Below are 17,802 nucleotides of genomic sequence, written 5' to 3' on the forward strand. Positions count from 1 at the left end.
AACATTCCGTTAAAAAGGATTTTAGACTTGCCGATGAATCTATTGACATATACTTTCGCCTCTGGGATACAATAAGTGCTTTTTATTACCGCCATATGAAGTGTGTCATGCTTGTTTTCAAACTCGACCAGTCGCCGATTGTGATCAATACATGGGCGAACTAATGATGCCTGGTAGGAAAAGTAGAGGGTACAATTGATAGAAGTGTTTTTAGTCATTCAGTTCGTTAAATGCATAAGTGTTTATTCATTCATTTTAGTCAAATGCATAAGAGTTTGGTTATTCATATTAGTTAGTGCATAATATCGCAAATGCATAAGAATTTTAGTTATTCAATTTAGCTAAATACATAGTCTCGCAAATGCATAAGTGTTTATTCATTCATTTTAGTCAAATGCATAATCTCGTAATTGCATAAGAGTTTTGGTTATTCATATTAGTTAATGCATAATATCGCAAATGCATAAGAATTTTTAGTTATTCAATTTAGCTAAATGCATAAGTGTTTATTCATTCATTTTAGTCAAATGCATAAGAGTTTTCGTTATTCATATTGCATAATTGCATAATGTCACAACTGCATAAGTTTTTGTCGTTCATATTAGTTAATTGCATAATCTTGCCCATGAATTATTGACGCATGTTTGACCTGCATGATAGAATGTCACGTGCTTGTTAGAATAAAATTGTAATCCAGAAGCATATCGAGTGTTCCTTCCAAGTCCATGCAAAACCATCTTATTCATAAGAGCTGTATCCTGCGATGAGATATGAAAATGGAGACCTAAAATATTATAACACACACTAGGATAATCGGTAAATGAATCTATGATAATCGTGTTATCCTGATTGATAACTCTGGATAAACGAAACTAAGCAAATTATCATAACTGCACACATTAACATAATCGCAAGCCTCCGCATAAATTACTACGATTATCTCCGTGATTATCATAATTTATGCATATAATTACACGCATTATCATAATTTATGCGTATTAATACACACACTATCATAATTAATGCGATTTGCGCATTTTTCGGAAAATTATTAATTTTTATTATTTTCATCAAAATTTCATAATCACAACACATACAACAGGTGGACCGTGCGCTTCGTGGAAGATCAAACCCAGCGATCTTCTGCGAGGTGCATGTTTATGATAAGTATAACGCCACACAGCAATGTGATGCAACACACCCTCTGGCCTCCCTGTTTAATGAGCTGTGAAGAAGGATCGCTGCCCGAAACATCGCCCCCATTTATATATTATTATAATAATTTTAAGGCCGCAGTCTTGTTGGCAAATGTGTCGAGTTTTGTTGCTATTCGTGCCTTTGCGCCACCGCAGTGAATTGTTTCAGCAATGCGATGCAATCGGGTGGCGCGGTGGTAACACTCGTTCCTCACAGCCAGAATCCCCGCGTTCGACTCCTGACTCGGACTGCCTTTCTGTGCAGAGTTTGTATGTTTCCCCCCCCACCCCGATCTACAGGGGTTTTAACCCAGTAGCTTTCAGCTTTCCTTCACCCACAGTGCGGCAAATACTTCCACTCAAGCCCTGGCATCCCATCCCACCGGCGCGCAGGGAGAACGCTGCTCCGCCGTTCCCCGCAGTCGTCGTTCGTGATGGGACAGCCGAAGAAGACTTGCAGTGAGTAGCAGCTGCAGCGTTTACCAGGGTGGTCTCGGGTGCTCGAACTGCAGCAAGCGCGGCGAGCGCGCTAATCGCTCGGACCACGGCACCGTCACAGAGATTCGTCTCCAATTTTTTTTGGTTTTTAAATAGCTCCGCAACCGACCTGGAAGACGCTGGAGAGGTCGCGCAGGTTGAAGACGTAGTGGAACTTGACGGCGGTCGGCAGGAAGTTCTGGGCCACGCGCTGGTGCAGAGCGACGGCGGCCTGCACGAGGCTGGCGCCCGCCCGCACCACGGCCGGTACGAAGCCGCCCTGCTGGAGGTGTGCCGCCAGGATGCGGCTGTAGATGCCCTCCAGCGTCTCCGCGCCGGGGAAGTTCACCGCCAGCACCGTGAAGTGGCGCTGGCGGGTCGGACGGGCATACAGATGGAGAGACGGACGGACAGACGGATGGGGATGGGCGGATGGACATACAGACGGACAGATAGACAGACGGGCAGGCTGGTGAGTGGACGCGACATGTAATCCATGGCACTTGGTTAGGACCCCGTTCGCCCGATTCCCGTCGCCGCGTGAGAAATTATCGACGCCAATTTGCACGGTGGAATTTACACCACTGGTTCACCAATGAAGATGAGCGCTCTCCAACACCTCCCGAGCGCTCACTAAATGCAAATTCTGGAATATTCATCCTCAGCCAAGGGGTCGGTTTGTCTTACCCGCAGTTCCCGTCGCGGCGAATCACACTCTCTCAGCTGTGCTTTGTTTGCAGTGGCTGTAGTGGCGGTAGTGGGGTTGACAAGTTGTAGAATCACTACAACCAAATGAACAACTACAAATGTGTCCGAGGTACTTTTCAAATTGTCAAATTGCCCGAGCACGTTGACGGTGGGGGTGTGAGGAGGGCGGGGCGGAGGGCGGGTGCATCAATACAACCCACCTAATAACATGCCGACGTTGGGCCGACGTTGGGCGGACGTTGGGCTTACGTGGGTCCAACATTGCACGTTTTACTGGACGAGAATCCACATTAGATAGCAGTGGTACTAAACTAAACGATTTCTATTTTACCAGGTTTTATCCACTGAGCTGTAGAGCTCTTTTTCATAAGCGACCTGCCCACAAATGATAGCTCAACGAAGTGGCTCAAATACTCTGAGCGATTCTAAACGTGGAGGGAAAAAAACCGAGGACCCGGAGAAAAATGCACGCGACCAAGGGAAGAACATGCAAACCCCTAATATACAGGCATCATCAGGGTTGGGATTGAACCCACAACCTCCTGTTTACCAGGCGAGAGAGTAAACATCTTGCCACCAGGGCGCCCAAATTCCCGGATGGCATCTCAAGGCAAGAGCCTCAGGAGCCCAATCACCCTTTCCATCTTCCAAATAAAACATTCAAATATATTTAAAATAATATATATCCCACGAGTGAGACAGGTGGCAGGAGGCGAACCTGCAGGCGGGGGTTGATGGTGAAGCTGCCGGCCGTAGGGTTCATGCAGGCCACGTACTGACAGCCGTGAATCTCCTTGAGGCCCAGCTTCTGCCTGTCGTACCTGTGGTCACGCGACGTCGGCACAACGGCAATTCGCTGGTTTTAAAGGGGCACCCCGTGCACGAGCGTGGCCACGTTGGCCAATCCACTGCTGGAACGAGGCCCCCCCCCACCCCACCAGGGCTGCCCCCCTCCGCCCGGCCCACTGAACTTGCTTCACCACGCTGGTCAACGAGGGTTCGTGGAAGCAGCCGGTCAACAAAGACGAAGATCCCCTGTGTAGCCTTAAAAGACTGCTGGGGCAAGTGCTGTCAAGCGAGTAGCACCTATGAAGACCGGAACGGCACACGAGGGGGGTGGGTGGCCAGCACCGCGCCCGACCGCCTTTGTCTCCCCGTAGTGATGTTTACACACTGCACTAGGTACTCATTTGAGGCCGAGTGGACCTAGGGGAGGCCCTGGATCGGTTCAGATAATCGTCACTCGCGTTGAGCGTGAATGAAACTCAGGTCGCCGGGTTCATAGTGCAGCGCGCCAACCAATACACGACCGCTACACTAAGTACACACCGCTGCACACAGAGGCACGCACAGTCAATAACAGTGATAATTTAATCCTCTAGTTGGACAGATATTACGAAGGTGCCGCTGTGTTTCACAGACGCAGTCTGCAGTTATAGGGGGGTTTCGCCATGGGGAGGGGGGGGGGCGAGGCTACGTTGCCGTGCGTGTGAAATCCCAAATCGAGCGACTCTGCTCGTACAAATTTGGACCGTGAAACGCCGACGTGCGACGTTCACGATACTCATTGCGTGTGTGCGTTGCGAATGTTGGGGGGGGGGGGGGGGGGGGGGCGCGTCAATCGCCGCGTACTACGCTACGCGATCCCATAGCGTCCACCGCTAAGCGGGAGGCTGCCGCACGCACGCACGCAACAGCAACAGCAACCGCCATTCGCCACTAAGTGGCGGTGACGTCACCACGACGCTTGTGCCAGGCCAAGTGCACCTTGAGGCCACGTGAAGGTAACGCACGCACGCACACACGCACGCACGCCCACAGCGTTAACCCGGGGGGAGTTGTCCCGCCGGATCCGACACCGCGACCGCCGCCGAAGTGCGGCACACGCCAAGAGCACACCACCCCGGAGGGATGCCCACCAGTGGCCGTAGTCCAGGTGCTGGCGGATGAGCGTGTGGGGCTGCACCGTGCCGTAGTTGTCCACCTCCGGCATGTTCACGTCGTCCAGGAAGTAGACCATGCGCTTGTTGCCCGGGGGGCCGTAGTTGCGTCCGGCCTTCTTCTCCAGAGGCCTCTCGAGCACCCCTAAGAACAACAAGAAGGGAGAGTTGGGAGTGGGTGGGCAACACTGGACGTTCGTGACTTTCTGGATGTCTGTGAGAAAGAGTTTCTTAGCGCTCATCGGGATTCCTCCAGTATCAACAAATATTGGGATTCCGAATGCGGCAAAACTACTCAACTAAAACTACATTTACACTATGAGACCTCCTTTACCAGTGGCAAAATATAGTAGTAGGTTTTTACCCTTTAAACTGGTACAAAACTGACACCTGTATACAAGGCATCATGTTTGCAATAACCGCAACACAAGCAGTCAAAATGCAAACAAAAAGAAACAACTCTGATAATGGTAATTATATGTACTGTCCTTGAAGTCAACTTGCAAACATGATGCCTTGTATAAAGGTGTCAGTTTTGTACCAGTTTAAAGGTAAAAACCTACTAATAAAACGAAATTATTATGTTACCATGTAAGGCCCGCTGGGCTACACAGCACTTTTTCAGAAGTGACTTGGCCCACAAATGACAGCTCAACAAAGTGGCCTATTATCATCATCACATGGGAATTCATAGTCGCAGCCGAGTACTTTGAACACACGTTGATTCTAAATGTGGAAGGGGGGGGGAAGAAACGGAGGACCCGGATAAAAATCAACACGTCTACGGGGAGAGAAACATGCACGCTCCAAATATACAACAAGCGTCGGGGTCGGGATCGAATCCACGGCCTCCTGCATACGAGGCGAGGTAGTTAACATCTCGCCTCCGTGGCCAGAGACGTACGCGGTGCCGTACGCTTCACAGGGGCCGTTAAAGATCCGTGGTTCGCAACGAGTATGAGGCCTTTCATTCAGATTATGTCTTCTCGACAGACCTGTTCTCCACCTGAGGACGGCTGATTGCGTTGTGGCCGAAACGTCGTGAGAATTATTTTGTTATGTTTTATTTGTATTATTATTTTATTCTTATTTCCATTCTACGTGACTTTACCGAAAGAACCAAGAAGATGAATCCCTGCAGTCACGAAAGCTTTAAATCGAAAAGAGTATGAGGCCATCGTGTCCCAGTGACACCACGGTCTAAGATTTGAAAATGACACAGCAAAGTGGCCAAGTTGGCATTTCCTGTAGACACAGCGATCGATCATCATCGCCCGCCATCTGACTCGTCCTGGTCTCTCCCCAGAAAATAAAAGTTGATGCAGAGAAGAGGGAGAACGAGAGGCCACGTGTGTGGATTCTGCAACGATTTCCAAACGTGTGTTTGATCAGAGGGATGCTCTATGATCCATTCGTCCGGTTCCTGGTGGGATAAGGCCCATTGGAACACTCAGTTTTTTCATCCTCCACTCATTGTGTGGGCTCAGTCTCTACCAGACTCTGACTGTTGCGTCTCATCCGTCACACTGCGCACGAACTGCTGCAGGTCTCAACAACTCACTCACTCAGTAGCTCGCTCACCCTGTGACTCACTCATCCACTCACCTACCCACCCAATCACTCACTCACTCACCCACCCACCCAGTCACCCACCCACCCACACAGACACCAACCCCATCACCACACCGCAGGTCACAACACAATAAACAATCGCCGATTGTTTATTGTTTATTTATGTCTGTTAATTGTGATTAATTTTTTGATTGCGTGGTTGCACCGTGGGACCAAGAGAGAGGACTGTAATTTCATCTGTGTTGTATGTCATGCATGTAACACACTTGACAATAAAGTGACTTTAAGACTTTAAGAACACTTCTCTCGGTGACCAGCGTGGTGAAGTATGGTCAAACAACTCGTATCCCCCCCACCCACCCCCGGCGTGACTAACATGACACTGGGAGGGGCAGTGGAGGAGGGACGAAGGGCTCGACATGAATCTGGTTATAATTATCGTCAATGACGTCTAAACGACGTCGGTTGCAAAGCAGAGTTTGAAAAACAGAACAACAAACGCTCACTCGTCAAGGAATTAATTAACGGATTAGGAAATTGCAAAAAAGACGTTGAACGTCTGAAACTCAAGAGGCAATTATCGTTTCTAAATCAGCTCATGAGAGCCAACGTCAAAAAAGTTACAATTTTATTTTCCCAGCAAAAAATAAATAAAGAAAAATTGCCCTTTTTTTTACGAAGATTTTTTTGTTCTAATTCGCGTAAGTTATGCATCATTTTATTTTATTTACGACACCAATATTAATTGACGCGTTTCCATTTCATTGAAACTGTTCACGCAGTTTGGCAGGGTGGTGGGCGTCGGTCCGTAAAAGGGGTTGCCACCCGTCCTGGTTTCCCCGGGGACGCCCCCCCTGCTTTTTGCGGGAAATCTCGCCAGTTGTGTACGAATCGAGTGCATTTGACGCATAGTTCTCCCCTATTTCGATATTGAGAGAAATCCTGCCGCTACGTTAAGCGCCGGTTTTCTTGTACCTCGGACGCATGGCAACATTAGTGCGTTTATGACTCTGCTAATTTATAGCTTTCCGTGTGAATCTACGGCTCTCTTGGTGAGTCTATGGTTCTCTGTGTGAGTCTATTGGCTCTCTTGGTGAGTCTATGGTTCTCTGTGTGACTCTGTGGCTCTCTGTGTGAGTCTATGGTTATCTTGGTGAGTCTATGGCTCTCTGTGTGAGTCTATGGCTCTCTTGGTGAGTCTATGGTTCTCTGGGTGAGTCTATGACTCTCTGTGTGACTCTATGGCTCTCTGTGTGAGTCTATGGTTCTCTGTGTGAGTCTATGGCTCTCTTGGTGAGTCTATGGCTCTCTTGGTGAGTCTATGGTTCTCTGTGTGAGTCTATGGTTCTCTGTGTGAGTCTACGGCTCTCTGTGTGAGTCTATGGCTCTCTTGGTGAGTCTATGGTTCTCTGGGTGAGTCTATGACTCTCTTGGTGAGTCTATGGTTCTCTGGGTGAGTCTATGACTCTCTGTGTGACTCTATGGCTCTCTGTGTGAGTCTATGACTCTCTTGGTGAGTCTATGGTTCTCTGGGTGAGTCTATGGTTCTCTGGGTGAGTCTATGACTCTCTGTGTGACTCTATGGCTCTCTTGGTGAGTCTATGGTTCTCTGTGTGAGTCTATGACTCTCTGTGTGACTCTATGGCTCTCTGTGTGAGTCTATGGTTCTCTGGGTGAGTCTATGACTCTTTGTGTGACTCTATGGCTCTCTGTGTGAGTCTATGGTTCTCTGTGTGACTCTATGGCTCTCTGTGTGACTCTATGGCTCTCTGTGTGACTCTATGGCTGGTGAGTCTATGGTTCTCTGTGTGAGTCTGTGACTCTCTGTGTGAGTTTATGGCTCTCTTGGTGAGTCTATGGTTCTCTGTGTGAGTCTATGACTCTCTGTGTGAGTCTACGGCTCTCGATGGGGACAGAAACGCCACCTGTCCTGCTTTTCCCAGCATCGTCCTTCCCTGATGTAGCTGCCCTCAGAAATCTGTCCGTCTTCCCGGGACATTGAGCGTCACGCACTTTCTCCGGTTCACATGTGGAACCATGCACCACTCGAGGACAAATCCGATTGGCGCGGTCGGCCACGTGCGGCACGACAGAGCTTCCAGACGTGCATACGCACATGCGTGCCCATCCTCCTGTCCACTGCAGGCGTTGCGAGATCCCCTTCCTCTGCTTACGATACATCCCCCGGTACAGGTAGTCCCCGAGTTACGATGGTAGTCCCCGAGTTACGATGGTAGTCCCCGAGTTACGATGGTCCGACTTACGATATTTCGATCTTACGATGGCGATAATCGATACGACAAAATTGCCATCAACAACCTAACATCGTTCAAGTATGCAGACGACGGACAGAATCTTGGTGAGTACAGCACAATATGATACGTTACGATACGTACAATGCATGTATGACACGTAGCTTTAGCGATTTCATTTTAAGGTTACCACGATACGATACGTTCAATGCATGTGAAACGTTTTTATAGCAGATAGGATTGTTTCCTGAAAAAAACTTTATATTCAATTGCAGTTCATATAGGTGCAGTACAGTATTGTAATTAATAAATACATACATCTTCTTGGTTCTTTCGGTAAAGTCATGTAGAAGGGAAATAATAAAATAATAAAAATAAAACATAATAAAATAAAATACATACAGTATATTGTTTATACAGCACGGTACTGTAAATTGCTCTGTGTTGCTAAATTATCACCATTCTTTAAGACTTCTTGGTTAAGCTAGGCCATCTTCGACTTACGATATTTTCGACTTACGATGGCGGTCGTCGTAACGCATCTCCATCGTGAGTCGAGGACTACCGGTGTTTTTGTACCTCGGGAGGTGACAACCCTCGCTCAGCGAGTAGCGTATCCTCCCGTCGACCAGCAGCAGCAGAAAAAAAAAAGTACCGACAAGCAATTTCGTGGAAACCAATTAAAAAAAAAACCGCGCGTCCGTTGAAGGCACTTGCATACTCAACTGGCCGGCGTTATCTGTGCTTCATTAAGACCGATCCTATCTTTACAAGCGCCGCTCTGGGGAAATAAAGAGCCGGCGAAATGTATTCCCGTGGAAGTTGATGTTCTGTTTTATTCCGGTGACATTAAAGGACCTTTAAGGGGCAAAAAGGCTTTTGCCAGTGGAGCATGACTGCTCTAATTTAATTAACCCTACATCACCATATTAATCAGCACGGGGGGGGGGGGGATCGGGGGGTCCGGAGCATGAACTGTTTTGTGTTTTTGACCTTGGCGGAGACGGCTCGTCGAAAAAAGTTGCACGCGGCCCCCGCGCGTCCAAAGCATCCTCGCGCGCAGTTTACACCCCCCCCCCCCCAAACGTGGCGTCGATGCGGGAGGGTAGCAAAAAAAATGAAACGCGCTTTGCTAATGCGCAACCTCCTCTTTTCTTTGCCGGCGGAGAGCCTAAAGGTCACAGAGAATCTTAATAGGATGGAGCGCGGCCCGACACGGCATTCCGCATGAAGGGCAATGGTGGCTGCTCGCGACCGGACGTCGGGGTACTGACGAAGGATCGACGGGCAGCTCGTGTTCTGTCGGGGGAGTCACATGAACCGATGCGTTCAGTGCGTACGAACAACAAACGGAATCGACCCTCACACGCGCGATTCCACACACGCATCGCTACGAATTGGCAGAGTCCATTTTTAATTGACGCATCCGTGGCATCGCTACACGCCGTGGGAGACAGACGAACAGAATTTCATTCCTAACCCGTCCTGTCGTTCTCTCTCTCTCTCTCTCTGGCCTGAATCCGGGGAATTGCCCAATGGGCGATTCTTACAACGCACTGCACCAGCCAACGCCTTGACCTGTTCAACCTTCGATGGAAAGCTATCCTTCTTTCGTACGGTCCGATGTAGATGCAGAACAACAAAATGGCAATTTGACATTCAGGTGGTCAAGCCAGATAACCACGCCAGGAGTAGCATGGAGTTGGATCGCCATGACGTCTCCTTCGTATTTGTGGATGGGGGCATTGCGTCGTCACGCGTTGCACGATCTGTTCTGGATGACCACGGTCGCACACGACACGAGAGTTTTTAGTTTTTCATTTGTGCATCAGGTATCCCGCACCTACTGCTATGGTTTGTGCAGTGGCTGCCGTTTAGGGTGGACGTGCGTGCGCTTCGTGGGAAGATCGAAACCAAGGGATCTTCCGCGTGAGCTCTTTCACGAGGCGCTTGTTATGATAATTACAACACGATACGACACACTCCCGTCGTTACACGTTGTACGGGTCTGTTCTGGATGACAACGGTCGCACACTGCCGGAGAGGTTTTTTTTTGTATTGCTATTGCAAAGCGATGATCGAATACAACAACAGCAACAACAGCAGCAACAGCTCCTGGCTGGGAAGGGACTGGGGGGGGGGGGGCAGTTAGGAGATACACTTACGCTGCAGCATGGCGGAGGTGGTGTAGTAGTTCAGCGGCACGCTCGTGACCGCAGTAGTCGTCGGGCAGCGCGCCAAGGTGCTCGGCCACGAGCGCCGTCTTGCCCACGCCGGCGTTGCCCACGAGCAGCACGGGCTTGCCGCGCGACGCCAGCAGGCCCAGCAGGTAGCGCAGGCGCGCCGTCTCAGGCGGTGGGCACCACCACCGACTGCCACACGGGCGGCAGAGAGAGCGCGAGACAGAGAGAGAGGGGAGAGCCGCCAGCGTTATTATAGAACGGCTTCTCGTTTTACAACTGCTTTTTGTGTTTACATGCATGTGTGTTGAACTTTTTTCTTCTTGGTTCTTTCGGTAAAGTCACGTAGAATGGAAATCATAAAATAATAAAAATAAAACATAATAAAATAATTCTCACGACGTTTCGGCCACAACGCAAGCAGCCATCTTCAGGTGGAGAACAGGTCTGTCAAGTAGACAGAGTCTGAAGTCGAAATTTATGTTGAACTTCTTTTGCACCGACATAGCTAACCATGCTAATCGGAGGCGCGGGGGAAGGACAATACATGAAACAGATAAAGCAGTTATAAAGAAATGAGTTTTCAATCAAGATGATTGAAAAGTGCACAGTTCCAGCGGCTTCCTAATATCGGAAGGAAGAACGTTCCAGACGGCCGCAGAAGCGCATCTGGAAGCGCGCGATGCAGTGGCCACCGTCTTTGTTCAATGGTTAGCCAAAAGCTGCTACTGCGAGGATGACCCGAGTTCGCGTGATAGTTTATGTTCCTTGACGAGACCAGCCAAGGTATTGGGATTATACTGGTAGGAACCTCCTGGTTACACCAGTCCACAGGGGATTATTGTGTCCGTCGTGCAGGGAGGGGCTGGGTGGGGAGGGGCTGGGTGGGGAGGGGGGGTGGGGAGGGGCTGGGTGGGGAGGGTGGGGAGGGGCTGGGTGGGTGGGGGGAGGGGTGGGGCTGGGTGGGGAGGGGCTGGTCACCCCGTGGTGCCCTTATAAAACTCAACGTTTAACCTACTCACACCGGCTTGTGCCCGCCCTCACAGTCGGGCAATTTGCGGAATACACCACGCCGCCGTTGACCCTGGCCATTGACCGAGAAACCCAACGTTCCTACCAGCTCCCTCTGCAGGAATGTGTTTTTTGTGTGTGTTTTGTGTCGTCCTTCCCCCGCACCTCCGATTAGCGCGTTTGTCTACAGCACGGCGTAAAAGAAGTTCAACTTACACACACACAGATGCGGTGGCCGACTCTCGCAAATCACGTTGTGGGATCTTGAATGTTCACCGTGAGTAGAGGACGCATGATGTTTATTATTGTTTTGGTTAATACTCAACGCGGTAATAACCAGGACGCCTGCCAGATTTGATCCACGAGTCTCGAGTGCAACAAGTGCTTTGCCCCATGCCAGGCAGCTCGCCACGACGCTGCTGGTGATTGATTGAGTGAGTGGAGCTGCGAGTGAGTGGAGCTGCGAGTGGAGCTGTGAGTGAGTGGAGATGTCAGTGAGTGAGTGGAGCTGCGAGTGAGTGAGTGGAGCTGCGAGTGAGTGAGTGAGTGGAGATGTGAGTGGGTAGAGCTGTGAGTGAGTGGAGCTGTGAGTGAGTGGAGCTGTGAGTGGAGAAATGACGATGACGATACATCGGGTCCCCTGCATTGAGATGTTCGGTCACCCCCCGCTACTGAATCATTGCCATTGTTTGTCACACTTAAGGAGCGCAACTGTACTGCGCGTTTTTCAGGCTGTGCCGCGTGCCGTGACGGCACAATGTTCGGCGTTTTGGCTGCGCGGGATTTCATTTCATGTTTTCATTGCGCGCGTTTGTGCCGGGTTCGTGTGCCAGATTCGTCAATTTTTCAAAGGGTGCGGAGCCTTCTTTTGGGATGCAACATCGACGACAACGGCACGACTGGACAAAAAGAGAGAGAGAGAAAAAAGAAATACAAATAAGGAAACATTCACAGTGGTGGAAAACTCTGCGGCTTTTCCGGGGATCTTTTGATTCTTTTTTTGTGAAGCTCCGAGCGTCTGTTCAGCTATCCCTCCATCACGGCACGGGGGGGGGGGGGGGGTGAGACAAAGGGGGACGCTCATCCATCGCCATTGACCATTGAGGACGTGGGGGGAGGGGGCGGGCGGGGGCGGAGGGGGGAGGGCTGAGTGCGGGCCACAAGGAGCCTTGACTTTCAAAAATCTCCCCGCGACAGGTAGCTTTTATTTAAACCAATTAATTTTACGGCCGGCCGTGACCATTCCCCTGCTCTCGTTCGGCCGTGACGCCGCGTTAACCGGGGGGGGGGGGGGGGGGGGTTAAGGACGAACAGCCGGGCTGGACGAACACGCTTGGGCGAGCCCCATCAGCGCCTTTGTTAAAAAACCAATCGCTCTGCGGGGACATCCGCACGCCGCGTAGGTACTGCTACGCTGCGCGGTCTTGGCATAGTGCTGATGATGTCTGAAAAGGGGCAAAGACGTGTAAGGCGCACGGCTGAAGATTGACGCGCAAGGATCTTCGCGACAGATGTCATGGCGGTTAGCGCGCTACGCTATGGACCCGGCGAGCCGAGTTCGATTCACGCTCACGATCAATAATTGTGGCGAATTTTTTTAACCGGTCCTGGGCGTCCTCCTCTAGGTCAACTTAGCCTCAAGTGAGTACCTGGTGTGGTGTGTAAAACATCGCCACCAGGAAGGCAAAGGCGACCGGGCGTGGTGCTGACCACCCACCCACACCCTCGTGTGCCGTGTCAGCTTTCATAGGTGCTCGCTAACAGCACTTGCCGCAACAGTCCGTGAGAGGCTATGCGGGGAATCTTTGTCTTGTCCTGCCGTGCCCCCCTCCTTCACTCGGCACGACCAATTCATTAAGCTGTCACGTGATGAACAAACGTGGCCAAGTGATTACTGCTTCGGCACGCCCGGAGGACTGATGCGGAGGTGTGACCCAACAACAACAACAAAAACACCCTTCCATGCATCAGTTGCCGCATTGCTTCGCGGATAAACATTTTAAAATAAAAAGCAATTGCCGCTACATTGATAGATGGTCTTGTGCAAGAGTTGCTGACCTCTTCTGGTCTGGCTTCAACATTGTGGGCCCCATCACCAGTGCAGTGCTTTTGCAAAACCAACGACTGCTCTTGTTTCTTGTTAGATGGGTGGCCCATCGGATGATGTCAGAGTGCTCAACTCGTGGAACTGAGATCCTGGATTCAAATCCAAAGTCAATTCCAGGGCTCTACATTTACCATTGATCTGTGCCTATCGTAACGGACACTCGTGACAATCGATAGACATGCTAACCGACTGGCCCAAGATTACTCTCTGGCTTTCCGACGTCACACACGCAACGCACGCTCGCCCACGCACGCACACAAGTGTCAGAACGGGTACCGTAAGATCCGACCATGTCTGTCAGGTGCTCCCCTGAGCTGCTCATTACACACAAGAGTGCCGGTCAAGGAGCATAAACCATCACGGAAACTCCGGTCATCCTCGCAGCGGCTTCCTCGGTGCCATCAAACACAAATGGTCACCGCACCGTGCGCTTTCAGAAACTCATTTTTATTGAGCGCTGCTTTCTGTGTTTAATTTTCGATTTAAAGCTTTCGTGACTGCAGGGATTCATCTTCTTGGTTCTTTCGGTAAAGTCACGTGGAAGGTAAATAATAAAAAAAAATTATTGTGTTTTATTTTTATTATTTTATTATTTCCCTTCTACGTGACTTTACCGAAAGAACCAAGAAGAAGCTTTCTGCGTTTAGTTTGCCGTTCCCTGTTCCCCGCACCTGCGATCAGCACGGTTGGCTGCGCACGGTGTGAAAGAAGCTCAGCGTTGGAATGCGACGCGTGACGCCCACCTGCAGCGGCCTCTCCGGGTCCATGTCGAAGCTGCCGACGCGCTCGCTCCACGGCAGGAAGCGCCGCGAGGCCGGGTCGATGAAGTAGTCGAAGACGGTGCCCTGAGACGGCAGCTTCACCGTCTTCATCTCCTTGAGCCACCAGCGGCTGAACTCGGCGCGGTAATCGATCAGCTGCTCGCCCCCGCAGACCGCGGCAAGAGACAACGCGACGCACCGACGCGTCCCACGTCACTCGCGAGTCGCGTCCTGCCCCCGTCTATGTTACGCAACGTGCGTTGAACTTCTTTTGCGCCGAAGGGTCGAGGCGGTGTACACTGTGGGGGGGGGGGGGGGAATACCTGGTCATGGAAGAGGGCCCCTCCAAACGCCCAGATGCACGCGAACACGAAGTAGAGCTCGTAGAGCTCGCGCGGAGAGTCGGCCGGGGAGTTGAGTGGCGTGAGCAGGCAGTCGAGGAGAGAGCACAGCGTCTGGCACGGTGATACGAGACAAAGACAAAGGTCCACCCACCGCCGTATGGCCCTAACGGAATGTTGGGGCGAGCGCTTTGAAGGCCAGCACTGCGGGGTGGGTGGCCCATGACCGACACCACGCACGCCCTGGTCTCCCCCATGGGCGATGTTTACGACACACCGCACCAGGTGCTCATTTGAGGCCGAGTCATTAAAAACATTGTAATCTGGCGAGAACTCAAGAAAGACCAGGATCGTGAAACACGGGTGAGCCCGAGTGTTCAAGTTCAAGTTCATTTATTAGTTCGAGTTCATTTATTAGGTATAGCCCTGTGAGCCATTCGGCTCTTGAATCGGGTGCAACCGCAACAAACAAAAAATAAAAACATGAACAAGATAACATCGTAAAGTGAATATGTGACTAAGTGCAAACAGAAAATCCAAGAAAAGACAGCAAAATATTGCAGAAAAAGCACCGTACACCAACGCTTTGTGCAAAAATCCCAGTGGGATGCAAGTCAAACAACAACAACAACAACAACCACAAGACAACGTAGATTAAGACCATCAGTCTTACTCCGTACTACAACAAACACACATGGCCAAGCCAAAAAACTTTTCGAAATCACCAAAATAAAGCAATGAGTGGGGGTGGGGGGAGGGGGGGGGGGGGTCCAGCCACACCTGTATGATGCTGCACTCGGGCTGCGGTGTGATGGGCTTGAAATTGGAGCGGAGCTGCTCCAGGCAGGGCGGCACATACTTTTCGAACAGGATCGTGAGGTTGGCGCGCTCCGACTGCACCCGGCGGCCGTCGAGCCAGCTGGCGACGTACCTGCACCTCGGCGGCACGGGCAAAGTCGGGCCCCCCGCCGCCGATCAAATTTACCCAGCGGCCGAACACCCCCCACCCCTCCCCCCCCACCCCCATCAATACATCCTGAGATGCAGTGGCATTTAATAATCATATAATAGTTAATATTTGCAAGGCGCGTTTAATCCGTAGATCGCAATGCACCACGTATGGAAAGCAGAAAACAAACATAACCAGGGTGAACGGCTAGAACTAGAGGGGTAAAGGCCGGTTTAGAGAGGTGAGTTTTCAAGACAGACTTGAATTTCGCCTAATAGCGATTCTGATTGTCTTGCGAGCAAGGGCTTGGCAGCCGCACGATCGCCCTCGGAGTACCTTGGAAGAAGACGATCCGAATATCTCGGGGACCTCCGCTGGAGAATCACGATGGGTTCTAGATTTGAAGCTTTCGTGACTGCAAGGATTCATACTCTTAGTTCTTTCGGTAAAGTCACGTAGGTAAAAAATGAAATTAAAATTAATAAAAAATAAAATAATAAAAAATCACGACGTTTCGGAGGCAACACAAGTCTCCGTCATCAGGTGGGATCGTCACAGCCAGATTTGCTGCAGAAAAAATGGCTGTGACGGTCCCACCTGATGACGGAGACTTGTGTTGCCTCCGAAACGTCGTGATTTTTATTGTTTTATTTTTATTAATTTCATTTTTTACCTACGTGACTTTACCGAAAGAACTAAGAGTATGAATCACGATGGGATCGGTGCCTGTCAATATCGCGGGGCTAACCACGCCGAGTGCCTTGCAGGTCAGCGGGGTTGTACTCAGGCGGACTCGACACAGAGACACATCGTAAACATCGCCACAAAGTCGGCTGGCTGCACCATCCCCTCTCTCGTGTGCCCGCACCGGCACCTCGTAGGCGCCGCTCACCAACAGCCCTTGCCCCGACAGCCCGTTGAGACTATCAAACCGGGGGGACCTTTTTGCACTTTGCCTGTATGTGCGCGCGCGCGTGCAATGTGTGGGAGGCACGCACGGGTTCCAGCCCAGGTCCTGGGGGTTGACGTAGAGGATCCCGGCGCGCGACACGGTGGCCGGCGTGGCCGTGCGCAGGTGGCTGATCTCGAACAGCAGCCGCATCGAGGGCTTGAGCGGCACGCGCTCGTTACTGGCCAGGGTTAGCACCTGGGGCACGTGGGGGGGGGGGGCGAGGTTAAGGGGGAGGGGGGGTCCAGGGCAGGTGTAACGAGCGATGAGCGCCGCGAAGGAGCGAGCGACGAACAGCGTCATCACCTTGTTGTCGTCCATCACCGTGTTGAGGGACTCGATCCACATGGGGTCGATGTCTCCGTCCAGGACGAGCCACTTGGGCCCGTCATGCGACACGTTGGCTTGCTCCCTCATGATGCTGGAGAAGAGGCCTGGCCACCACCACACGCGCAAACGCGTCAACACAAAGGTGGGTCCCGTCGCGCGCTCGCGCTCGTGTGTGTGTGTGTATACGCGTATAGGTGTGCTCGCTTGCAGCGCTTGTCCCGGCAGCCTGCCCAGGTTACACGGGGGATCTTTGTCTTCGTGTCCGGGGAGCAGTGGCGTGGTGGTCAGCGCGCTGTACTCTGAACCCAGCGACCCGAGTTCGATTATGTGCATCGGTGCTTGGCCTCCCCTAGGTCGACTCAGCCTCAATAGAGCGCCTGGCGCGGTGTGTAAACATCGCCACTGGGGGAGACAAAGGCGGCCGGGCGTGGTGATGGCCACCCACCGCTTCATGAGCAGGTGCTCGCTAACAGCACTTGCCTTAGCAGTCTGTTAAAGGCGATACGGAGGGGGGGGGAATCTTTCTTGTACGTTGAAATTATTTTGCACAGTACGTAGCCAACCGTGCGAACCGGAGGTGCCCGTGTGAGTGGCAAAATAATGAAACAAAGATCCCCCGTATAGCCTGAACAGACTGTTGGGGCAAGTGCTGTTAGCGAGCACCTATGAAAGCCGACACGGCACACGAGGGGATGGGTGGCCAACACCATCCCCAGTGGCAATGTTTACACACCGCACCAGGCACTCATTTGAGGCTGAGTCGACCTAGGGGAGGCCCATGACCGGTTAAGATAATCGTCACCGGTGTTGGCTTTCCACGCGCCTCCGCAGCACGCGTACAGCGAACGTTCTCTTTGCGACGTGACGCAAGTTGTTTCTTTGCTCCTCTTGCTCTTCGCATCATTGCTGTGCTCACCGTCCCTTTGGCGACCCAGGTCCCTCTCGGAATGAGACCCATCCTGGTCTCAACTGGTTCGAGAAAATTATCCTCATGGCGGGACCCCGGGGTGTACCATAGTAGCCCAGCTC

General features: G+C 51.4%; 1 protein-coding gene across 1 annotated transcript in view; it reads right to left on the reverse strand.

Moving 5' to 3' along the window:
* LOC133357612 (dynein axonemal heavy chain 11-like) overlaps positions 1–17,802 on the reverse strand; it is a 147,069-nt gene that overhangs the window by 56,516 nt on the left and 72,751 nt on the right. The window contains 11 exon segments of the mRNA XM_061575642.1: positions 1,804–2,043; positions 3,100–3,202; positions 4,301–4,466; positions 10,311–10,362; positions 10,364–10,495; positions 10,497–10,517; positions 14,187–14,360; positions 14,528–14,659; positions 15,326–15,476; positions 16,493–16,641; positions 16,750–16,877. Of these exon segments, the coding sequence (XP_061431626.1) occupies positions 1,804–2,043; positions 3,100–3,202; positions 4,301–4,466; positions 10,311–10,362; positions 10,364–10,495; positions 10,497–10,517; positions 14,187–14,360; positions 14,528–14,659; positions 15,326–15,476; positions 16,493–16,641; positions 16,750–16,877 (1,448 nt within the window).

The sequence above is a fragment of the Lethenteron reissneri genome, chromosome 7 (assembly GCF_015708825.2).
Source record: "Lethenteron reissneri isolate LAM-NWPU_2019-01 chromosome 7, ASM1570882v1, whole genome shotgun sequence".
Taxonomy (NCBI): domain Eukaryota; kingdom Metazoa; phylum Chordata; class Hyperoartia; order Petromyzontiformes; family Petromyzontidae; genus Lethenteron; species Lethenteron reissneri.